We start from the raw sequence: 26,011 nt of genomic DNA on the forward strand, positions 1-26,011 counted from the left end.
TGAGAGGGGGGGGGGAGAAATGGCGGTGAGTTGCCTGCAATTCTTGTTACTCTCCTCTGTTGTTTCTCTCCCTCCCCCCCCCCCTCTCTCTCTCACACAGACACACACACGAACACATGCACGGACAATTTCTTGAAAGGGACAGGGTGCACTTTGCAGGCTGCTTCCACCCCCACCCCCCCGCAGCTGAAGGCTCAGCAGGAAAATAGGTAGGGGGATTTTCCTGCCTGTCCTCCTTTTCTGTGCTGAGTTTAAGAAAAGGAGGATAGGCAGAAAAATCCCCCTCCCCATTTTCCTGCCAATCGCCGAAAAGGTTTCCCCCCTCCCCCGGCAAGCCTTCAGCGTATCCCAGGATTGCAACGCTGAAGGCTCAGCAGGAAAATGCTGTTTAGAAAAGACATTCAGGCTCAGGCTCTTTTTGGGAGCCTGAATGTCCTCTGCAAAATAGCTGAGCTTGTGTGTCTTCACTAAACAGCTGATTTTGTTTTGCGAAGCTGTTTAGCGAAGACATGCAGGCTCAGCTCAGCTGTTTTGTGGAGGAGGTTCAGGCTCTGAAAGCGGTGCAGATCAGCTGTTTAGTGAGGCCATGCAGGCGCTAAGTGGGGGAAAAAATGGGAAAAATATAAGACCTCCCCAAAAGTAGGCTTGGCACCCAACTAGCTTACACTGAAACAGGATTTAGGCTAGAAGGGTTAATAGGGAATGCTAAATAGGTAATAGGAATAATAAAAAGAATTACAATACTGAATTCTAATATGTGCTATATGAATAGTTATATCCTAATGATAATTATTTGTGACAAATCCTTAATAGCCATTTTAAAGAATCATCAACAATATGTTCTCCAAATTCCAAATGTACCATCAATTTGAAAAGGTTGAGACATACTTCCTCTTCTCAACTGACTTAAATTGTATTGACATCAATGAAATTCTAACAGCCTTGGATGCAGAAATACAGTAAAAACTTATAGTAGCCTTTCTCATCCAATTCACATCCAATTAAATTAAATGCAATATGAACAGTACTTAAATAGAATGTTTATCTTTCTAGTGTTTTTCACTATAGTATTTAGCACACTTCTATAATAAAATGTATTATTTTTTCCAAGTTTGCTAGTGGTGCTTTCCAGCATATTAAAGATACCGTCCTCTCTTCATTAAATCGAGAACCTACAGTTGATATTTCTCCAGATACAGTTGGCACACTAAGTCTTATCATGCTGGCTCAAGGTCAAGAAGTTTTTTTCCTGAAAGCTACCAGAGGTATGTGATATAAAGTGGAAATATATAGATTTTATAATCTTATTTTTGCCAGAAATTAAAATCATTGGAAATATTAGTATATTTATTCAAATTGGACATATTTTCAATTTCAAGTTTTAAGTGGGTGCTTTCAATTATATTGAATGCTGGAAAATTTAATGTAATTTTAAAGGTAAAGTTAAAGGTTCCCCTCGCGCATATGTGCTAATCATTGCTGACTCTAGGGGTGATGCTAATCTCCATTTCAAAGCCGAAGAGCCAGAGCTGTCCGAAGACGTCTCTGTGGTCATGTGGCCGGCATGACTAAATGCTGAAGTCGCACAGATGCTGTTGCCTTCCCACCAAGGTGGTCCCTATTTTTCTAGTTGCATTTTTTACGTGTTTTTGAGCCACTAGGTTGGCTCACTCCGTTACAGGGCATTATGGATTCGAACCACTGGACTGCCAACCTTTCTGATTGAGAAACTCAGCGTCTTAGCAATGTAATTTATACATTGCTATTCCTATAATGTAATTTAAATGTAGAAGTCAAAATATCATACGATGATTCAAGGAATTTTAATTTATTCATTTATTTAATGAACTTAAAGATTACCTGTCTATTGCTACTTTAGCTGGTGTATAATAATAAGAATTAAATTTAAAATAAATAAATAAATTGTGTGTGTGTGTGTGTATGTATGTATGTATGCATGTATCTATGTTGTGGCTCGGTAGGAGCCTTTGGAGCTGCTATCAGACTGACACAGAAATCTACTGTGAGTGGTTTCAGGATGGTCATAGGAGAAGATAACAATGTAGCTGGGGCTCATTAAGGATCTCCTCCTGTGGACAAAAGACTGATGGTGCCACGCCTTAGTTGCAGAAGTCAACATCGTTCATTCGTTAGTCCCGTTCCGTTCCTGGTCTAGTTCGTGTTCATGATTCAAAGAAGCACTTGGATAAGTGATTTGCTTTATGTAAACCTGGTTTGCATTTGCTGTTTAACTTTTTGCCAGAGAATTTATCTATGTTTATTTTGGGCTCGCAGCCAGCAAAAGCTGGGACTGATAAAGATATTTCCTTTGAAGTTCTGTCTGGCTGTCGTTTCTGAACGAGCAAAGTGGGGTGTCAGAACAGTTATACACACACACACACACACACACAAACACACACATATCCATATCCATGATAGCAAACCACAATCATACTACAGTTAATAGTTAAGGCTGGACACAACAGCTACAGGTGAAACTCGAAAAATTAAATATCATGCAAAAGTTCATTTATTTCAGTAATGCAACTTAAAAGGTGAAACTAATATATGAAATAGACTCATTACATGCAAAGCAAGATAGTTCAAGCCGTGATTTGTCACTATTGTGATGATTATGGCTTACAGCTCATGAAAACCCAAAATCCACAATCTCAGAAAATTAGACTATTACATGCAATCAATAAAACAGGGATTGTACATAGAACAATATCGGACCTCTGAAAAGTATAAGCATGCATATGTACTCAATACTTGGTTTGGGCCCCTTTTGCAGCAATTACTGCCTCAATGTGGCATGGCAAGCTATCAGCCTGTGGCACTGCTGAGGTGTTATGGAAGACCAGGATGCTTCAATAGAGGTCTTCAGCTCTTCTGCATTGTTCGGTTTCATGTCTTTCATCTTTCTCTTGGCAATGCCCCATAGATTCTCTATGGGGTTCAGGTCAGGCAAGTTTGCTGGTCAATCAAGCACAGTAATCCCACAGTCATTGAACCAGGTTTTGGTGCTTTTGGCAGTGTGGGCAGGTGTCAAGTCCTTCTGCAAAATGAAGTCAGCATCCCCATAAAACTTGTCTGCAGAAGGAAGCATGAAGTGCTCCAAAATCTCCTGGTAGACGGCTGCATTGACCCTGGACTTAATGAAGCACAGTGGACCAACATCAGCAGATGACATGGCTCCCAATCAACACAGACTGTGGAAACTTCACACTGGACTTCAAGCATCTTGCAGTGTGTGCCTTTCCATTCTTCCTCCATACTCTGGGTCCTTGGTTTCCAAATGAGATGCAAAAGTTGCTCTCCTCAGAAAAGAGGACTTTGGACCACTGAGCAACAGACCAGATCTGTTTTTCTTTAGCCCAGGTAAGACGTTTCTGACGTTTGTTGTTCAGGAGCAGCTTGACAAGAGGAATATGACATTTGAAGCCCATGTCCAGGATCCGTCTGTATGTGGTAGCTCTTGATGCACTGACTCCAGTCTCAGTCCACTCCTTGTGAAAGTCCCCAACACTTTTGAATGGCCTTTTCCTGATAATCCTCTCCAGGCTGCGGTCATCCCTACTGCTTGTACATCTTTTTCTTCCACACTTTTGCCTTCCATATAACTTTCTATTAATGTGCTTTGATACAGCACTTTGGGAACATCCAACTTCTTTTGCAATTACCTTTTGAGGCTTTCCCTCCTTATGGAGGGTGTCAGTGATGGTTTTCTGCACAACTGTCAGGTCAGCAGTCTTTCCCAAGATTGTGATTTCTATTGAACCAAGCTAAGAGACCATTTAAAGGCTCAGGAACCCTTTGCAGGTGTTATGGCTTAATTAGCTGATTAGAGTGGGACACTTTGAGCCTAGAATATTGCACCTTTTCACAATATTCTAATTTTCTGAGATTGTGGATTTCGGGTTTTCATGAGCTGTAAGCCATAATCATCACAATTATGACAAATTACGGCTTAAACTATCTTTGCATGTAATGAGTCTTATATATTAGTTTCACCTTTTAAGTTGCATTACTGAAATAAATGAACTTCAAATTTTTTGAGTTTCACCTGCACTCTATAACTGTAACAAATTCAATTACCATCTTTGACCAATGTATAGGATTTATTTTTATCTACATAAAATTGTTTTCTTTGATAAAAATATTTTATTTCCATAGAATATTTTCATATGGATAGATTGTACCTATCCACATAAAAATACCTGCCAACAACATTTCTCATATTGGCAATCAAAGTTTTCAAGTGTAATTTATCCTATTCATATAACTATATGAATAGCTTATCTAATTTGTAAGTAACTGGTGACATACAATAGACAATAAATATATAAAAAGAAACATTTAAAAATAGAAGAATCAACATTAAAATGGAAATAATTTAAATGATTTTTAAAGATTTAAAGATACAGATAATACTGATACGTATCAGTATTGTATATGATTAACTTAGCGTACTATGCATTTCTGGATGGCCATCAAGTGATACATTCTTGCTGATGGATAGTGCAGTTCAGAATTCATACCAATACTGTATGCATTATTTGAATGCATTAATTTAAAGTGTATGGTTCATAACAGTGCAAAAATTAAAAGTTTGCAAATCTTGAAATAACTTTTAAGATTTTTAACTATTAAGATTTCTTCATAGAAGAGAAATCTCTATTCTTTGAGCTTCATTCAATAATTTATTCTTTGAGGGAAGCTTTTAAGAAATAATTTAGCTTTATGCATTTTCTAGAAGTTGTCGGGTTTCCAAAAAAATGCCCTAATTGATTCATGAGCCTCAAGTCAGATTTCAAAAGAGAACCAGTCATTTATTAGGAGCATTTTGACAATGCCTCTTTTGTGCAGTCAGATCTTAGCCTTATTTGAAATACAGCTGAACTTTACCTCTCTTCCTTCCTTCCCCACAGTGTGTGTCATAAATCACATTCCCTAATGAGGTGCTCCCCTCCCAAGTCTGCTGCGGTAATCTTGAGATCCGACTTTAGCTGAAAGTATGCGTGGACTGTGCTCTCCCCCCTCTCCTCACTATGACAACTTTAGGAGTTGACATTTGGTTCCCCTCACTTTCCAAAAGCAATCTGTGCGAAGCAAAAACAATTAGAGTACAAGTATAGGATTTAAGGCTACGTCCTCCTCCCAGACTTGTTTGGATGTTCTACATGGAATTTTGCTATAAGGCAATCAGCCTGGATATTTCTACTCTTTACCCAAGATGCCTCTGACAAGGAGTAGCCCTTCTACTTGATTAATCATGGGAGTTGTCTCCTGTGCGACCTCGAATCAAGGATTCATTGCACCTCATAATGGGTTTGGCCCCCTATGACCACAGGGCCCAGGGTAGTGGTCTCCAGAGTGGATCCGACCATGGGTTTTAAGAGGCTGCTATGGAATACCGGGTGTATGTTCCCTAGCAGTTGGGGCAGTTTCAATTTCACTGTGACTGGATTGATGATCTTTACTATGGGGAATGGTCCCATGAACTTTGGTCCCAGTTTCTTGCTAGGGAATATAAACCTCAAATATTTTGTGGAGAAGTAAACCTTCTCTCCCACCCAGAATGTCCATTGTAGCTCGATGTTTATCTGCCTGTTTCTTATAGCTTTGAATTAGAATGCATAGGTATTTCAGGATGTAGAGTTTCATCCCCTTCAATGCGAGGTCATCTCTATTTGTCAAGATGTGTTGGTTGTTTCAGAACCAGGGGTCTGCTAACAGTTCAGTTTGAGTGTCATGGTTAGGTTGTTTGCTGGTTAGTCTTGCCGGTCACAGCGTTGTCATCTGGTGGTCACTTGGGCAGCTATTTGGGTAGAGGGAATGATGGCATCCACCATCTGCTCCCGTTTGCATTTGTACTGAGGCATGCGGGAGAGGGCGTCAGCTAGAAAGTTCCTTCCCCCTGGAATGTGATTTAGTACGAGGTTGAAACGGTTGAAGTATTGAATCCATTGGACTTGCTTGGGTTTCCGCGGGGTCCTGAGAGCCTCCATATTTTTGTGGTTAGTGCAGACTTCGAATGGTTTCTTCCAACAGGTGTCTCCGGTTAGCAGTGCTCATCTCATCAGGAAAGCCTCCTTTTCCCATAAGGCCCATTGCCTCTCTGTGTCTGTGAGCTTGTAGGCGGTGTAAGTGCAGGGTTGTAAGTTTCCTTGGTTGTTTCTTTGGAGTAGCAGTTCTCCACTGCGTCTGTTTGGATCGTGAAGGGTTGCTCAGGTTCCTTTGCAAACATTTCTTTTAGTATTTTGAATGCTTTTGTAGAGATTGTCCCAGGCAAGGTTTTGTTCTTGGGCTCCCTGTCTTTAGGAGGTTTGTCATGGGTTTGGCAATCTTTGTGAAGGAGGGGATGAATTGCCTATAAAAATTCACAAACCCTAGGAAGCCGTCTGCGGGTGCGAGGGGGTTGCCAGTTAGGACAGTTTGTACTTTTGAGTGGGTCCACCTCTATTCCCTCATTTGACACTCAGTAACCCAGATAGTCTAGCCATGCACAGTGCAATTCACATTTTGATAGCTTGACGTACAGTTTGGCTGCCAGAAGTTTTTCCAGTATCAAGGGTATGTGGTTGTTCATGGTCTCCATGTAGATGAGTATGTCGTTCAGGTAGACGAGGACCCCCTTGTAGAAGCGCTTGTGCAGCATGTTGTTTATTAACTGCATGAACACTGCTGGGGCTCCCTGCAGTCAAAAAGGCATCACTTTGAATTGTAAGCTCCCTAAGAGGCAGTTGAACGCTGTTTTCCACTCATCTTCTTCCCTGTAGTATGCTTCTCTGAGGTCTAGTTTGGTGAAGACTTTTTCCTTGGCCAGATGAGATAGCATGTCCTTCATTAGGGGGAGGGGATATAGGTTGTGTATGCACATGACATTGATTCCTCCTGTGAGGGGAGAAAATATCAGTTGGAAAGTTGCAGGTAATAGGCCTAAGAGTGAGCTTGCAGGTCTTACTGAACCAAAGTTTTAAACTAATATAATTGAAAAATGTACCAGACTAATATTTCCAAATGTGCTGACTTTTGTCTGCATTTTCTGCACAGTTTATACTTTGTATGGATATATTTAGAACAAGAAGTATGGGATGGTCGGAAATGAGGAACTGAAAGTAACAAGTATCTGAGAACTTCAAATGTACACAGGTGTTTGCAGAGAGTGACAGTCAATAAAACAGAATAAGGAAGTAAGTTGTGAAATGCGTGCAGAAAAGTATAAAAGGATTGTCTTGGGAAGAGTTCAGGGCCACTGGCCGTAGCTAATCCTTGCTGGATTTAGCTATGACAGTGGACCTTATTGCAATAAGTTGCTAGTCTAATTAATGCTATGTTTGCTATTCATGTTCAAAATTGTTCATGAAACAATAAACCTCTGATCTTAAAGTAACATTTATTGCCGGTTGCTTGGGGTTTCCCTTTGTTTTTTTATATAAGACAATTTTTATAACACTCTAAAGTCCACACACAGTCTCATAGTTCTGCCTTTTTTTTTCTTTGAAGAGGACTGGTGCTGTGGCTTGGCTGGCTTGATGAACCGGTTTTAGGTTTTTGTCTATGTATTTGCGCATTTCTTGCATTTCCAGGGCATCATGGTGTACAGTTTCAGTTTGGGTAGTTTTGCCCTAGGGATGATTTCGATGGGGGGGGGCAGAATGTTGCACTCGGTCTCGCTGAATATTTCTGCAAGGTCTTGATATTCCCCTGGGATCTGTTCAGTCTCTGGGGTTTCCTCAGATGTGGCTGCCAGTTGTTCTTGCATTTCCCAGGGTATCTGGGATGGTGGGCTCTTTTGGGGGGTTCCTTGCTTGGGTGGTGTTTCTGTTTGCTGGCGTGAAAGGGGTTGGGGGTCCCTTTTCTATCCTAAGTCTGTGGGTACCCCCTTGCCACCATATGGTCGGTCCCCATTTGTTTAGCCAGGAGAGTCCCATTATGACTGCATCTATCATTTTAGGGGCTGTTATGAATTGAATTACTTCCCAGTGATCTGCTAGCTCTAGTCTCACTGGTTCGGTCAGGTGGGTGGCATAGGCTCCTCCCATTAGAGACCTGTCGACCTGCTTGAACCAGATTGGGTGGGCCAGTCTTTTTGCTCTGATCTCCAGTTTCAGGGCTGTGGTCAGGTTGAACAAGCATCTAGTGCAGCCTGAGTCCATTAGGGCTTGAAAATCCCTCTGGTGTCCTGTTTTTGGAGCTGTGAGGCATATTGGAAAAATGAAAAGGTGAACTGGTCCTCTCACTATTGGGTCATTTTTGCCCTCGTCATCACTGTCATAAGATTCTGGTGACTGGTCGTTGTTGCCTGGGGTCTCCCCCCCCTTTTTCTGCATGGGGAGGCACCTCTACAGCCTGAAGGGCCTTCCAGGATGTGTGGGTGGTCCGTTTGTGGCCCCATTCCAGTCGTGCCCTGGGTGGTGGCTCTGGCCTTAGCATCGGGGTTGGGGTCATGTACACAAATACCATGTGGTCTACCCCCCTGCATCTGTAGCATTTCAATGGACTTCGAGGGGGGCTGGGTTTGGGGCCTGCTGTGTTGCAGTGGGTCCCCATCAGTCGGGTAGTTTCAGGTCGGGTTTACCTCTCTCTTTTGTGTCTGGTGGTTTTTTCATGTCATTAGCTCACAATCCTCTGTCGACTTTTATTGCTACTCGGAACCACTCAGAGAGTCGATTTGGGATATTTTGGTAGGCAGTTACCTGGGCAATCTGCTTGTCTAGGTTTGTTCTGAAAAAATGCACTAACAGACGCTCTGGTAAAGAGGCCTTCCAATGACTCCTAAATTCACGGCTCTTTAATGGGGCGGCCCTCTGCTTTAGGTTGCTGAGCTCATCTTCCGCATATAGATCCTCCTCTACCTCCTCAAATCTGGCCTCTAGCAGTTGTAGGAAATCATCTACACCTTGCAGTTTGGGGACTCTCCTCTTGTTGAGGGCTGCTAGCCATTCCCTTGCTTCTCCCTCTAGTCTCTCTGTGATAGTATTCACTATGGTTCTGGGGGATGAGTACAGTTATCATTCTGTGTGGATCTCAGCTGAGTCAAGGAGTAGGGCTATCTGGTCTGAGTCCTCATCAAACATTCCCCTGAACCAGGGTGGTTCAATCAGCACTGCCTCTCCCTCCTCCTATTGGCCTCTGTATGCTTGTGCTTGATATGTCTGGCCATATTCCTCAGCTCTAGTTTGGAGGGAGGGAGGAGATTGTCTGCCCTGGGCAGCCTGCCTACTACATGGGAGAGGCACTGGTTTCATCCCCCTTCTCATGGGTGGAGAAGGGGGGCTGCATTCCCATCTGCTTCTCATCACCTCAAGAGGATCCACTGCTGCTCCTCTCTCTTTTGGCCTGCATAATGGCCTATCTTCACGAATGGTGGCCCAGTCAAATTCCTCCCTCCGTTGCTCTATGGAACTCCCCAGGGGCTCCATCGGGCTTTTGAGAGCTTGGCTTGGTTTCAGTCCAGCATCCACTCCACTCTTCCCAACTCACTCAGGGCCCTTCTCTTTTTCTGGGTATTGGGGTGGGGAAGCTCAGCTTTAGCTGCTTTAGGGGCTGAATACTCATCTCCTCTTGCTTTGCCCATCTTGGCTTTGATGTCTGAAGTCAGGCTGCACTCTGGCTGCAGTCAGGCTCTCTTCAGATAGCTGGCCCTCTGCCATGGTTGCCTGAGTTTCCCTCCAGGCACCCCTTATATCGGGGAAGCAATTGAAGAGTCCAGGACTCAGGAGACCTGGTAATCTTGATAGATTTTTAAAAGCGGACCTGACTGTCTGTCAGGTTTCCTAAAAATGCCCTAATTGATTCATGAGCCTCGAGTCAGATTTCAAGAGAAAACCAGTTATTTATTAGGAGCATTTTGGCAATGCCATTTTTGTGCAGTCAGATCTTAGCCTTATTTGAAGTACAGCTGAACTTTACCTCTGTTCCTTCCCTCCCTTCAGTCTGTGTCATAAATCACATTCCTCAATGATGTGCACCCCTTCCAAGTCTGCTGCAGTAATCTGAGATCCGACTCTAAGCGAAAGTATGTGTGGAATGCTCCTCCCCCTCTCCTCACTATGGCAACTTTAGGAGTTGACAGAAGTCTTGTTTTCAAGCAAAAACTAAGTAATATTTTTAAAAATAATATTGTATACAGTTCTATATTGTCGCTGTTTGATTTACAAAAATAATGGAGAACTTTAACTTCTGGTAACAGTATGTGTAGCTCACTGATTTTGCTCATATAAAAATACTGGATCAATTTTTCAAAACTGACATATGTTTTTTTTTTTCTGTAGATAAAATGAAAGATGCAATCATAGCTAAACTTACAAATCAAGCTGCTGATTACTATGGCGATGCATTCAAACAGTGCCAGTACAAGGATACCTTACCCAAGGTTGGTAATTTAATGCTGAAGGCAGCAGAAAAGGAGTACAAATATGATACATGTTGAGATAGTTACTGATTTGAAGCTATCAGTGACATTTTCAAATATTTTATGATCCTTGCTTGATATTTGGCTTGTGGAATGAGATGAAAAGATGCAGTTAATTTCGAATTACAGTTTGTGAAACCAGTATATGATTCCCAGTACCTCTTAGGAAGCATGTAAATCCATTCCCAGTTTACCACTTTTAATCTACAAGTATATCGTATAAGAAATATAAGTATTGTAATTAAATATAACATGGGATGCTTGTGACTGTTTTTCTAGGTACATTGTTTATTTCTTCTTTTAGTAAATGTAGTTTCAACTTAACACACTTCTTAATTAGTTCAATCTTCTCTGTTCTTAATGTGACCAAGGAAATTAATATTGGTTTGGTCCAAATTAATATTGAGGATGTTACTGCTTTATTTTGTTGCTTTTAGAAACACAACAGAAAACAGAATGCCAAATGAGCTCCTTTAGAATATATTTATATTCACATTCTGAGTTATTTGATTGCTTGAATCAGTATGAGTTTTTGCAAATAAAAATTCAGTGTATTCTTATTTATATGTGCTACTTTTGTATATCTCATTTAATTTGTGATATAATTAATTATGTTTTTTTTAAGTAATAAGACTATATTGTGGACATTGACCAGGAGATTGATTCTTTTGCTACATCCCATCATCTTTTTGTATATTGGGAGACACACCAGGGCTGATTTGGGTCTTAAAAGATGCAGTTGGGAAAAGAGTGAAGAAAATTTCTCAACTTTTTGTAGTCTTTCATAATATAATACTTTGGTTAAGACAATTTACTGTTGTATTTAATTTTGGAAAAGCTATATAGTGAGCTATCGGAGTGCTTCATTTGGCATGTGTATAAGCAGCACTGCATTGTTCAGTTGAAAATATCAGTAATTTACTACCACTCTTACTTCATAATATATCAGTATTGCAATATAGAGTCACCTTGCAAGGAAAGGGAAATGGGAGGGAAATAAATTTAATAATAATAACAACAACAAATAAAGTAAAGAACAAAAATCTCCTGAAGGCCCAACAGACGAAACAAGAATACAGAAAAGAAGTGATAAAATCAAGAATGGAGAGTTGGCAGAACAAAGCACTGCATGGCCAATTTCTGGAAAAAATAAAAGATAAAGTGGACAGTGAACAAACTTGGTTATGGTTAACAACAGGTACATTAAAGAAAGAAACAGAGTCACTAATCCTGTCTGCGCAAGAACAAGCTATCCGCACAAATGCCATTAAGGCCAAAATCGAAAAATCCTCTGATGATGCCAAATGCAGACTTTGCAAAGAAGCTGATGAAACTGTTGATCACATCCTCAGCTGCTGTAAAAAAATTGCGCAGACTGATTATAAATTGTGGCACAATTCAGTAGCACAAATGATCCACTGGAATCTGTGCAAAAATTATAATATTAAAACAGCAACAAACTGGTGGGAACATCAGCCTGAAAAAGTCACCAAAAATCAGATGGTCAAGATCTTGTGGGATTTCCGTATACAAACAGACAAAATACTGGCGCATAATACACCAGACATCACACTGGTTGAGAAAAATAAGGTCACAATCATAGACATCGCAATACCAGGGGATAGCAGGGTCGCGGAGAAGGAACATGAAAAAATCGCAAAATACCAGGACTTAAAAATTGAAATTCAACGACTATGGCACAAACCAGCAGTGGTAATTCGAGTGGTAATTGGCACATTGGGTGCTATTCCAAAAGCACTGGAATTACATTTAAAACAGTTAAAAATTGACAAAATCACCATCAGTCAAATACAAAAAGCCGCACTGCTTGGATCTGCACGCATATTACGAAAATACGTTACGACGTCCTAGGCCCCTGGGTGGGGCCCGACTAGTAACCAATGCCAAATCCGGCGAAACAACTGGCCGCTGTGATACAATTGTATAATAATAATAATAATAATAATAATAATAATAATAATAATAATAATAATAATAATAATAATATGGCTTTTCACTGCTGATCAACTGTGGACATATTTATACAGTTTAAATATCTTTAACTTTTCAATATATTAAGTAATGATTCTCAATCATTTCTTATTTTATTTCACAGCTAAAGTATGTAAAGTGTAAGATTTATTAACAATCAAACTTGTACCTGCTTAAGGCAAAAGGTTAGAAAGAATAAATCATGAGTTCAAGTGCCAACTTAGCTATAAAAGCCAGTAACCTTGGTCCAACCATTATCTTCCCCCCCCCCCAGTGAAATAAAATAATTGATTAAAGTGGGGGGGATCAAGTTTACCAACTTCTTCCGATTTAAATTTTTTACTGAGTTATAAGATGAAATAAGATACAATATATGAAAATAAATTGGAAAGCAATGGGGAGGAAGAGGGGGAAGAGAAGTGAGGAAGGATTAGGAAAAAGAAAAAGAAGCATTGACTTCTGACTCTGTTGCAGTAAAATAAGGCATTAACATCAAATCACATCTTTTTGTTTTTTCATAATAATATAAACTAGCCTTTTCTATAAGGATCTATCAGTTTAATCAATAAAATCCAAAATCAAAGTTTCATTCTTTTCCACATCAAGCACAAAGTTCAGAAACAGTCTCCATGTGGAAACAAAAGTACTTATATTCTTTTCTTTAATCAAAATATCAATGTTGCCATTTCAGCCAACTCCCATCAACTTCTGCAACCATTTGTCCATGGTAGGAATAGAGGTGTCCTTCCATTGTTGTGCATACAATAGTCTTGCTACTGTCAACATATATAGTAACAAGGTTTCAATTTTTTTAAGGGCTTTTTCCATTGGATTCAAAAGGAAAAAGTTTGGTTTCACCTTTATCTTCATTTTCAAAATTTTCTGTATTAAAAGATGAATCATACTCTGAATTTTTTTTGCTTTATCGGATGTCTACCATAAACGATAAAAAGTCACTTCTTTACTTTTACACTTCCAACATTCATTTGACATACCTTTATACATCTTAGATAACTTATCTGTTGTTAAATACCAGTGATACATCATCCTATAGAAATTTTTCTTTTAGATTATAATTTAATGTAAATTTTAAACCCTTCATCCACGTATTTTCCCATTGTTCGAGCATTGCATTATATCCCAAATTCCTTGCCCTCTGAATCACACAATCTTTTACATACTCATTTTCCAAATTCAATTTCAATAACATTTTATACATCTTAGTGGTACGTTCATCATTTCCATATAATAAAATTTCCAATTTATTTTTAACAAAGTCAAATGCAGAACACTTTTTTTAATTAACAAACATGTAAATTACACACACACAAAACTTAGACGTACACCACATTTATACAATACAATACGAACAGGAGCTTCCTGTTCTTTATAATAGCAATTATCAATCGATACTGCTCACCTTATATTATTTCCCCTTCTATTGTATTTCATTTGGATTTCACCATTCTTAACCCTCTTATTTTACTCATAACTATTATTTTTGAGCTTTGTTATATTCCTTCATTGATTTTTGTTTCTTTCCTCCATCCACCTATACTTTTTATCCCATATCTGGTAGAATTCTGATTTTTCCCTGTATTTCTTTAGTTAGTTTATCCATTTCAGCACAATCCATAACCTTTCTTATTATTTCATCTTCGCTTGGAATTAATTTGTTTTTCCATTTCAGGGCAAAGGCAATCCTTGCCGCCATAATTATATGTAGTATTAAATACTGGATTTCTTTTTTGTATTTCGTAGACATTATTCCTAATAAAAAAACTTAAGGTTTTCATTCTATTTTAACTCCTGTTATTGCCTCCAGCCAAGTTTTGATCCTTTTCCAAAACATTTTAGCCTCCTCACAGGTCCACCATAAATGGTAATATGTTCCGTGTATTGATTCACATTTCCAACATTTTGGGGAGGTATTTGTTAAAATTTTAGCTAACTTTGTTGGTGCCAAGTGCCATCTGTAAAACATTTTGTACTGGTTTTCCTTGTATGCAACTGATAATGTCATTTTTAAGTTTGTTCCCATTTTTAAAATTTTTCCCATTTGTCTAATTTAATATTATAGCCAAAGTTCTGTGTCCATTTTATCATTTGTTCTTTCACAATTTCCTCTTCCATTTTATACTTCAGGAGGAATTTACATATTCCCCCTGTCATCTTTCTATCTGAGCTTTGAATAATTTTATCCAATTCATGTGGTTCTGTTTCGATGTCATATAATTTAGTATCTCTCTTGTATTTAGTTTTGATTTGGAGGTAAATTAGCCAGTCACCTTTCATGTTCTGATCTACCAATTCTTCAATTGTTTTTAAATTTCGCTGTCTATCAATTAAGTCTCTGTATCTTAGTATTTTGTTCAAATCTATAAAATTTTGGTGAGTCGTCCTTTATGTTGGTGATAGCCAATTTGGGATTTTCACATAGTGGATTTTTTTGATTTTGAGCCATTTTTGCAATAACGCTCTTCTGATTAAATGATTTTGAAAGTATTTGTGCGTTTTATTTTTATCATCCCATAGGAATGTATGCCAGCCTGCTTGCAGATCATGGCCTTCTAAGGTCAAAATTCTTTTATTCTTTAGCTCTATCCAATCCTTCACCAATGTTATTGTTACTGCTGATGCGTATAAATCCCAATTTGGTAATGCTAAGCCTCCCCTCTCCTTGCTGTCTTGCATTGCCTTTAGTTTAATCCTCGCTTTTCGTCCCTGCCAAATAAACCTAGCGGTTATTTTGTTTAATTCTTGAAAGAATTTTTTACTCGGATTAATAGGTGCGGCTTGCAACAGGAATAGGATTCTTGGTAAAATATTCATTTTAATTGTTGCTATACGTCCCATGAGTGATAACTGAATATTTTTCCAATTTTCTAAATCTTTCTTTATTTGTATCACTAATTTATTATAATTATCATCCTTAATTGTGGAACATTTTGCCGGGACCCAGATCCCCAAGTATAATCCTTTCTTAGTTATTTGCATTCTGGTTGCTACTTCCAGTTCCTCTTCTTGCTTTTTTGTCGGTTCCACCACAAAACCGCGGTCGACTAAAGCGCGTGTCACTAAAGCGCGGTGACAAAACCGCGCCGTCAAAACCGTGCGACAACAGCGCGCCGACAGAAGCGCGCTGTAACATAACCCTAAAAATAACCCTAAACCTAACCCTAAACCTAACCCTAAACCTTACCTTAAGTTAAATCGCGCTTCTGTCGGCGCGCTGTTGTTGGCGCGGTGTTGTCGGCGCGCTTTTGACTTTCGCGGTTTTAGCGCCGCGGTGTTGTCGGCGCGCTTTTGACTTTCGCGGTTATGTCATGCCATGTTTTTGTAATGTTCTTGGTTATCATTTTTGTTTTGTCTTTATTGATCTTTAGTCCTGCCACTTCACCATATTCTTCTAATTTTTGAATAAATTTCAGGCTGGATTCTAATGGATCCTCTAGAACAAATACTAAGTCATCGGCATAGGCTTGGGCCTTATATTCTTCATTTTTGAGTCTTAAACCTTTTATTCCCTGGACCTTCCGAATTTCATTTAATCAAATTTCCAAAGTTAATATATACAGCAAAGGAGAAAGAGGGCATCCCTGTCTAAATGCAGAACACTTTTATTCCAATTTAAATATTTCAGTTGTTGATAAGTAAACTAATGGCAAACATAACCTTCTTCTTCAAGGTCTTCCCTCAGCTTTAATATTGGGTTGCCATAGTTGAAAGAATTTTTTTTACCATATATCAACCAGTCCGGCTTTGCCATTTTGCCATTTCTTTTCTAAAGAAAGCTTCCTAGGGTGATACCCAAAGAGGCAACTTCTTAGAGAGCTTTGTTTTATATTTATTACAAACTCTTAGTACGTCTAACAAAATGATTATTAAACTCAACATTATCTTTACTTGTATCATACCATAAGTAACCATGCCATCCAAACCTTGATTTATGGCCCTCTAATTCAAATAACAAAAAGTTTAAATATCTTTAGCTTTTCAATATATTAAGTAATGATTCACAATCATTTCTTCTCTTATTTTAGAGCCAAAGTATGTAAAGTATAATTTTTTTTAGCAAACCTGTACCTGCTTAAGGCACCAAGTTAGAAAGAAGAGACCATGAGTTTAAGTGCCAACTTAGCTATAAAAGCCAACTGGGTAACATTGGTCCAATCGCACTCTTTCAGCCCAACTCATCTTACAGGGTTGTCAGGAAATTGGAATAGGAAGTTGTATTGGATATGTTCACCACATTGAGTTATTTGTAAAAATAATAAAGACAGGATATAAACAAGTTAGCCTATTAGAGGTTAAATTGATTGTAGAATTGACTTTCAAGATACGAATAGAAATTCAAGTTTGAAATGGATGTGCAGTTTTAAAGAAAAAGATTTATTTGAAAATGGACCAAAGGCAGAAGTGGTATTAGCTTTCAATTTTGTTAATATTTATATATTTTCTCTTTTTAGTGATACCTTTTGCAATATTATAAGAATAGACAAGCCAAAGATATTCTGATGATAAATACTACATTTTCATGTTCTTGAAGGTCAGGTATTTCCAATAAAATAGCAAATAGAAATATATAGCATTTTAGATAGTTATTGCAAGTAAAGTAATTAAAAAAAAATTCAGTAACTTTATTAAGATTTATATGGCACTTTTACATAATCTCTTGATCTATGCACATTTGCAATTTTCTTATATATCTTTACCATAAGGATCATGTTAGCCTTTTATATATAGTCATGTGCTTAAGCTTATTTAGTGACCCCCATTTCTCTTTGGACTTAATTCATCATTTTTTCTCAAGAATGTTAACTTGGTGATTTACATAAACTAGTTTTTCATAATTTAAGGTCTAGATAATTTGTTTAATTTGGGTTCATAAATGTAATGTGTAAACTACTGTATCCTTGCCCTAATTCCTAAGGCATATTCGATTTCTTAATCCTAAAATAACCTGAATGATGAAAGGGATGATTTAGAAAAATTCTAAATCAAATTAGCATTTCCTAAATTTAACTGTTCAGATTAATATTCATAATTTCACTAAATATAATCCCTGCCTGTTGGTATCTTTATCTCCCAGGCCTTATCTAAAACATTAATTGGGTGTGTCTAATGTCATGTTCTTTTCTTCCTGCATCCCATGTTGTCTGTGATGGTTTATGTGGTTGGACTTTTCCCTTGGTCAGTATTTTTATTTCCAGGAGGTGTTCCCTCTTCTGGCTGCAAAACACTGCATAATGCAAGCCCATGCAGAGTACCATCAATCTGTACTGGCAAAGCAACAGAAGAAATTTGGTGAAGAAATTGCAAGATTGCAAGTTAGTTTTTTTTTTCATGGGAAAGAAATAATAGTGTCTTCAATTGTAATTGCACTAAGAAAAATCTTAATTTGTTTACTGAGATCTTATCTATGTAGATTAGTTCATAATTTTGCGAGCATTACTGTTTAATAGAGGCAATTGATAGCACCTAGAAATAAGTAGGATGTCTCAGAAAAATGAAGCATCCTGTATGAAAAATCTTGACACTTGGAAATGGGCAAACAAAGATCTCTAGATATTTCATTAGACTCAGAGTGGCTGTAAGAAATTTCTAAACAGAGGAATGTGTTGTTAGTCATATTTTTTTTGCTGCTGAGGACCTGAATTATTCATTATTAACTTAATTCTTCAAATATCATTTGGAACATTCAAAAAGCTACTACACATATTTTGTCACACAAAAGAAACAATTGCTCTATACTTGCTAATATAAATATTTGATACTCCAAACAGTTACATGAGTGACACAAATAAATAAACTACACAATAACACAAAACAGATTTTATCTCCCATATAATATTATACAATCCAATACTGTAAAATTATCCTCCAAGACTGCTGATGACAAATTATTTAAGGCATCATAGGAGCCAAGGTGGCGCAGTGGTTAAATGCAGCACTGCAGGCTACTGCTAGATCAGCAGTTCAGCGGTTCAAATCTCACCGGCTCAGGGTTGACTCAGCCTTCCATCCTTCCGAGGTGGGTAAAATGAGGACCCAGATTGTTGGGGGCAATATGCTGACTCTCTGTAAACCGCTTAGAGAGGCCTGAAAGGCCTATGAAGCGGTATATAAGTCTACTGCTATTGCTATTGCTATCAATGCACTTAGATACAAAAGATATCTGAACAAAGGGAAAAGTTAGGTTTTCCTGTAGAAAAGTCTAATAATTTAATCAAATATTGTAGATGCTCATAACCCAAAGTTCTTTGTCTTTTCTTTTGCTTTTTCAAGCTCCACAATTAATAAGGCATTTAAAGAAAATGAGATGAAACTAATCAGGATTCCCTATTCTGTGCCAGTTAAATTGATCAAGCACAATGTTTTGAGAGATGCTAAAATAGAGATTTTTTTTTATTAAATTTATTATAGCCACCTTGCAGATCTTGAATGGCTTTAGAAAAATCTGATGCTAAGTTAACATAATTAAAAACAAAACAGCCTGAACTAAAAACATCCATTAAAAACATAGTGCAACTGCACAGTGCCCATTCTCTATAAACAAAATAACCCCCAGGCTTGAGACCAAAACCAGGTTTTAAGACCCTCTGTAATTGGTAAAAAACAAGCTTTGATCTGTACCTTAATCACGTCTGCTGCTAACTATAGTGCTGACAACTTGGTAAAATTAGAGTAAGACTTGAGAACTATCAGCCATTATATCAGAGCTTTAATATTAAAAACTTTGATGGCTATTTGATTGTACTATATCTGCATTTAGATTGAACATTATTTATAATTTACTACCATAGATTTGCCATTTATTCATTTATATTTAACAAAAACTAGTATTCTATCTTGCTTATAGTTGATTGATCAAAAGTGTCATCCTATACTAAGAAGGTAAATATTGAAATGCTGTTCTCATTTTATGGGAGTTTGGCACAGAAGTACAGCATTATCAGCATAAGTTATCCATCTATTACATTCAGTGAGTAAGATTTAAATAGGACATTTAAAATTGTTAAATCTCTGTTAGAATATTTTACTGCCAATGTGAAAGGCATATGATGTCCAAGTAATAATTGATTATTAAACGATCAAAATAATTTGTTGTTGTGAAACTTATATGTAAAAACTCTTTAGTACTTGGCCATTTATCATAGCTGGCATTTGGAAAACCAAAACAAAATTCAACAAAACAAAATGGATATGCTAGGAAATTCTGAGTAAAATATGTCAATTCATGAACAAAGCACTACTCATTATGCATACCACTTTTGTAATTTGACAACTAGTGATATTAATATGCAGAATATTACAGAAATATTCTATTTGGTTATTACAGAACTGTCTGTTTCAGATTGTTTTGTTTTTAATTTAGCATGCTGCGGATCTTGTAAAAACAGTGACATCTCGTTATGATGAATATGTAAATGTTAAAGACCTGTCTGACAAAATCAACCGTGCACTTACTGCTGCAAAGAAGGATAATGACTTCATCTATCACGATAGAGTTCCTGATCTTAAAGATCTTGAACCAATAGGAAAAGTCAGTCTTGTGAAAGCAACTTCCATTACTCTCCCTCTGAGTCAGAAATTTACAGGTAAGCGTGATTATCACTGCATTCTGATATTGGGCACATGACTTCAGCAATCCCATTCAGATTTTGGAATTTAAAGTTGTTTGTGTTGTCTTTCTTTTGAATGTCAACCCAGTTGGAGTGGGATTAGCTTTACTTTTACTTGTATTTTTCAAATGGGAACTTGTTTTATTGCCCATATCAGTTCACCAGTATATTATTTGATATCATTAAAAAATTTTAAACTACCCATGTTCCCCTCAATGTACTTCTGCTTGTTCACAGCAGGGCAGGGGGCTGCTTGACGTGCTTGTGGCCAGTTGTGCAGGCTCTTAGGTAGGGTTTATTTTTGGGGGGGGTTAGGGCTTATATTAAATGCACACATAAAACATGATAGGGCTTATTTTTTGATAGGGCTTATTTTAGGAGAAATGGTATCTGTACAAGTGTTTGAAGCATTTGATATGTTCTTAATGAATACCAATTTCATTTTAAGTGTGTTTCAAAGAATATACAATATACAAATGAAATCTATAATCTGTCTTCTACAAAGTTTTAGTAATCCCTTTGTTTTAAAAACTGAATATGAAATATTATCAAATAGGCTCCAAGTCTTCTGAAAACAGGTATGTAACATTTGCATTCTTGGTGATACAAGATCACTGTTACATGTCTAGCTTGCAATATGTAAGTTACTTTGATGACATTGCATTTGCATTAAAAGTACTGTAGGTTTCAACACATTCACATTAAAAAAAACCTGCCTTTACTCTATAATCCCATAATTCAAATGTTTCATATGGTAAGAATAAAATTAGATTATCTTTAAATAATATCACTTGGAATTTTAAGTGGGAGTATCTTGAGGCGGTTCATTAGTTCAGTCCTCTTTATTCATGTTTTGGGGTATAAGTGAAACTACTAACAAGTTCACATGTTGATTCTTTGTAGATCTTGTTTTGGGGAAAAAAGATAATGGGGAGCATAAAGTCCAGTAATTTCAGATAAATAATGGTGAGAGAGCAAGAATATGAATCTGTTTTACTAATTATAGTGTTTTGCTTTATAGATTTGTTTGAGAAGATGGTTCCTATGGCAGTACAGCAAGCTCTTGCTGTCTACAACCAAAGAAAAGCAGACTTGGTTAATAGATCAATAGGCCAGATGAGAGAGGCCACCAATTTGGCAAATGGGTGAGATGATTATTTTGATGTCTGCTAGGTTTTAGAGAAATTTTGCATTAGCAGAAAAGGATTTGGTGGTGCAGTTGATAAATGTTGATATACTGTATTAATACCATAGTAAAGACCCTTTGATTTCAGACATTGGATTGGGAATGAGATTCTGATGGCCATTTGACCCGCTCTCCAGATAGTTACTCCTTCTTTTGTGTATGCCTCTTTGAACACAAACAAGAAAATCAATTTATAAAATAAAAGTCCAGTTTTTTAAAATGTCTCTTCAGATGGCTTCTTTGATTGGTATGCAATTGAAACTTCATATATAATTGAATTCCTTATACTCCCAATCAAAACACGTCTTTTTTAACAGTAAAGATGCCTGGTAATGTTTTGTTGATGTAAAAATTAGCATTGGCATAAAGCACTAAATTGACTTGTTTAAGCTGTATGTTTGTTGTGAAGTGACTACAAGATGGTAAACTGAAATAATGTAATCTCCTCTAGAGTGCTAGCATCCCTTAATCTTCCTGCTGCTATTGAAGATGTTTCTGGAGATAGTATTCCTCAATCCATTCTACAGAAGTCTAAATCAGTGATTGAACAGGGAGGTGTTGAAGCAATAGATCAGTTGATGAAAGATCTTCCTGAATTGTTGCAAAGAAATAGAGAGATTCTGGATGAGGTATGTTTGCAGTAATAATTGCATTCTTAAGAAATCACATGCCTTTTTCTTGGTAGAATGGGCAAATTTTCACATTTAAATGTTCATTAGTTAATTGATAGGGATTGCAATATTTATTTAGTAGGAGAGGGAACCAGTTTAAGAAATATTAACCCTGATATTTTATTGTTCAAATAACACCTGGCTGATATAATTGCAAAGCATGGTATCTAATTTAGATATACATTATTTAGGTTTTAAGTTAATTGTTTGTTAAGTCACCAGCTTAAGTCATATCTATTAATGGGAGATAATTTAAGCCATGCTGGCAACAATCCATTAAAATATGAACTAAAATTATTTTAATTGGTTTTTTTTTAAACAATGAAAGTCACTAAGGATATTGGATGAAGAAGAAGCAACAGATAATGAGTTGAAAAACAAATTCAAGGAACGTTGGCAAAGAACACCATCAAATGATTTATACAAGTCTTTGAGGGCAGGTAATATATTATTGTGTATTTGATCATTACATTAGGTTGCTTACTACATAGACATTTGCATGAATCTCTTTTTGTCATGATTTTTATCCCCAAATATATTGATACAACATTGAAGCAGGTAGGTAAGAGAGCACAGTAGAAGAAACAGTCTGAGAACAGGAACAAACTTATACTAGGCTTGAATTTAATAGAGGATATGTTTAAGTTCCAATCTGAATTGATTACGTTGAGTCAGCATACAGATGATAGATTTTGGCAATACAAGATGTTGATTAATTATTAGCTTATATAATAAATTGATACTAATGCTTTTGCTTTTATATTTCAGAGAGCTAGATATTAATTTATTTTGATCCTTGAGTATTCATAATGTAAAAATAGATAATAAAGACTTGCCTTAATAAATGATTATTACAATATTTTAATGTTGATTAATTTCAATATTGACCATTTTTATGCTATTAGTTCCAAGAAGTATTTATTTATTTATTCATTCATTCATTCATTCATTCATTCATTCATTCATTCATTCATTTATTTATTTATTTATTTATTTATTTATTAGACATATACCGCTTCATAGGGCTTTCAGCCCTCTCTAAGTGGTTTACAAATTTTTTTAGCAAATTGAGTCAGCAACTTGCCCCCACAGTCCGGGTCCTCATTTCACCCACCTCGGAATTTATAATTCAAGTGCAAACAGGGCTTGAATGAAGCAAAACATCAACTCAGAATAAATGGATTAAATATCTTTGCCTTCATTGGGTTCCATTTTTGGCTTTCTAATTTTTCTCAATACTATTCAAATGTTTGATAGTTTTTCAATATTTTAACAAGCACACATTTTTAAAAGTATTGTGCTTCCAATAACTTCTTGTAGGATTTGATTTTAAAAATATTTATTTAAAAAACAACATCCCATTGACCAGTTTTTGGCAGGTGGTACTTAGTATAGATTAGGATCCTGAGATGAGAAATGAGGGTGGAGTTGTTTGTTTCAAGGTCTGTTATGCTATCTCAAATGTTTTGTTTTCATGATAAGAAAAATACTGTTTAGAAAATAGAAGCACCACCCACTCTGAAACTGGGTTATGTGTCACTAAATAAATTTGGATTTCAAATAACCATTCTTGTTCAAGTGTTAGAAGGAATTTTACCTTTTGTACTGTAGAATTTTAATTTTTGAACAAGCATCTGAATAGAAACTGTGTCTTTATAATGATTGCTAGTAGAAGGCACAGTATGGTATCCCGGCTATATGACATCTGTCATAATTTAATAAAGCTTTTAAAATCCACCACAAAGATATGTGAAATCATGTTTTCCAACACTGGGAAGAATATACTATAACTGACCGTGACCCAATCAAATTCATGGAACTACCAATTTAACAAAGTATTGGTAACCAATTCACACAATCAGTTCCCCAGAATCCAGGAATATTGTATTTTCAAACTAATGGAGAGCCAGAACAGAAGTGTATTCCTCCTTAGCAGATGAATTGTAGCAACATTTTTGTGCCAAGAGATTATTAGGAAGAAATGTAAAGACATCAAGGAAGTGTTACCTTAAGATATAAGTAAAGTAAAATAATTCAATTTCTAAGATGCTCTAGTCATTTTTCCTTTTATCTGATTAAAGAAACTTTATGAGAATATTGCTTTCTTGGTTGTAAGTAGTTGATAAGGGCTTAACAATTCACTGTATTGCTAATTAGTAAGATGTCATATTTTAGCTGCAGATTTTTCTTTGGGCTTTTTTTATAGAAGGAACCAATTTCCGTAATGTACTGGATAAAGCAGTACAAGCTGACAAACAGGTTAAGGAACGATACCAATCTCATCGAGATACAATTTCATTGTTATCTAAATCAGAACAAGAACTTAATGCAGCCATTCCATCAGCAAATCCAGCAAAAACAATACAAGGGAGTGAGGTATGAATAAAAATTTTTAATGATTACATTTGTTGTGGGGAAACACCAATTTAAAAAAGAAATCAAAGCATTTGGAGATATATGCAACACTAATTCTTGGCCAACAGAATTCAAAAGAATCTTGGTTTAAGCAAGGCTATAGGCTATGTACCTTGTATATTATGTAAGAATAGTAAAGAAAGCAATATAAATCATAAATTGACAGCCAAATTGTAGCATCTGATAATATGGGAAGACTCTATTTTGAAACACTTCGAAATTCCATTTTACAAACTGGATACCATGCTTTCCTCCCTCCTAATGATACTAGGAACATGTAACAAACAATGTCTCTTATTATACCTATAAACTGGCTCCACTGAAGCAAAGACATCAGTCTGGATCCTCTCATCTGTTTTCTCTTTCTGTACACTCACCACTTGCCTTTCACTGTTTCTAAGCCATGCACATATGTAACATATTATTAACCTCACACAGTGAATAGTTAGATACTCTAGTTGGTTCATAATTATCACTGTTTGATTTACAGTAGTTTGATCTATTAAAAATGAGTTTTAAAGATCAGAACCACAGTTTAGGAATACTGCTTTTATAGCTTCATCTCATAATTTTGTAATGTGTAACTAGAAGTCAATAGTAATGCAAAGGGATGCATGCACGGGCACACACACATGCACACAGTCTAATGGAGATGTTTTTTATTTATTAGCTTTATATCTTACCTTTTCAACAGCTCACAGTTGCACCCTAGCACCCCTGCCTCCTCAAAAAACAATCCTATGAGGTGTGAGAGAAAGTGACTGCTCCAGTTAGCTTTTGAGGCTTACAGGGGGAACTTTAACTTAGGACTGCCAGTTCTAACAATACATCACACTGGTTCTGTTTATTCTCCAGTGCGCTGCTTGGAGAGTCCAAGCGTGGGTTAACACAGCCTATCTGCCCTTGGACTGAGTAATGATTTTCTTGACCACGCCTCCCTTTGCCTCTCCATGTTCAGTTTAAAAACTCAATCCGCCCGTAGGGACTGTTTTGGGAGTGCTCCAGTCCAAGGGTAGATAGACTGGGGTTTCCCAACTGAAAATCTGACCACTCAAGCTACTTCCATCTTAAATACATCTCTAAATACTTCTGCAAGGCTGAAGAGCTGCATTTGAAGGCTTCTTTATGCTGAGAGGGGCCAGGCCTTTCATTCCGCTGCCGCGGATCGCAAGCGGAGCGGCGCATGTGAATCGCTCGTCCAGCATCAGCTGGCAGAGATAGGGACGGGCAGATCCCTTGACGATTATTGCTGATTTCTCCGGTTTCTCAGCCTACGAGGTGTTCCTCGCTTCTGAGGCACTCCAGCTTATTCTGCCAGGCAACAGTGGTGGCCATCTTAGCGGCTTCACACGCTTTCTCCTCATTGGATGCCTGGTTGGCATGTGGCGGATGCACGCACAGCGGGGGCCATTTTGAATGACACTTTCGCTGTGTGGGCTCATTTTGACCTGCGAGCCACCTTGTGAGGCAGCGGTTGCGATTTGGTGCGAACCGAACCAGGAGAGCGTGAATTGCCCAGAGCTACCCCTCAGCCGCAGCTACCGCCAGGAAGCGCAATCTTAATCCGGGGCGCCGGCTAGGCCTGCCCTTTACCCTCTACAAGGCAGCGACATCGGTGTGCGGTGGGGAGGAGGATTCCAACCTCTCGGCGGCCCTCCCTCAAAGAGTCTGCGGACGCGCTTGAGCTATCAGGCCAGCGTCA

The 26,011-nt window shown here is 37.4% G+C and overlaps 1 protein-coding gene across 3 annotated transcripts in view; it reads left to right on the forward strand.

Annotated features, from left to right (window-relative positions):
• Positions 1–26,011, forward strand: part of PDCD6IP (programmed cell death 6 interacting protein) — a 70,568-nt gene that overhangs the window by 16,479 nt on the left and 28,078 nt on the right. For 2 of the 3 annotated variants that reach the window (XR_015696383.1, XM_087713015.1), the window contains exons 5-12: positions 1,112–1,265; positions 10,281–10,381; positions 17,611–17,742; positions 19,791–20,013; positions 21,059–21,182; positions 21,675–21,852; positions 22,223–22,334; positions 24,101–24,270. Coding sequence is in view for 2 of the 3 variants with exons in the window: in XM_087713015.1 (XP_087569141.1) it covers positions 1,112–1,265; positions 10,281–10,381; positions 17,611–17,742; positions 19,791–20,013; positions 21,059–21,182; positions 21,675–21,852; positions 22,223–22,334; positions 24,101–24,270 (1,194 nt within the window). In the remaining variant the exon portion in view is untranslated. The remainder of the gene's footprint in view (positions 1–1,111; positions 1,266–10,280; positions 10,382–17,610; positions 17,743–19,790; positions 20,014–21,058; positions 21,183–21,674; positions 21,853–22,222; positions 22,335–24,100; positions 24,271–26,011) is intronic. The other variant, XM_087713016.1, reaches the window with a different exon arrangement.

Source organism: Thamnophis sirtalis, unplaced genomic scaffold (assembly GCF_051295495.1).
Source record: "Thamnophis sirtalis isolate CommonGarterSnake01/CBP01778 unplaced genomic scaffold, rThaSir2_p1.2 scaffold_4, whole genome shotgun sequence".
Lineage (NCBI taxonomy): Eukaryota > Metazoa > Chordata > Lepidosauria > Squamata > Natricidae > Thamnophis > Thamnophis sirtalis.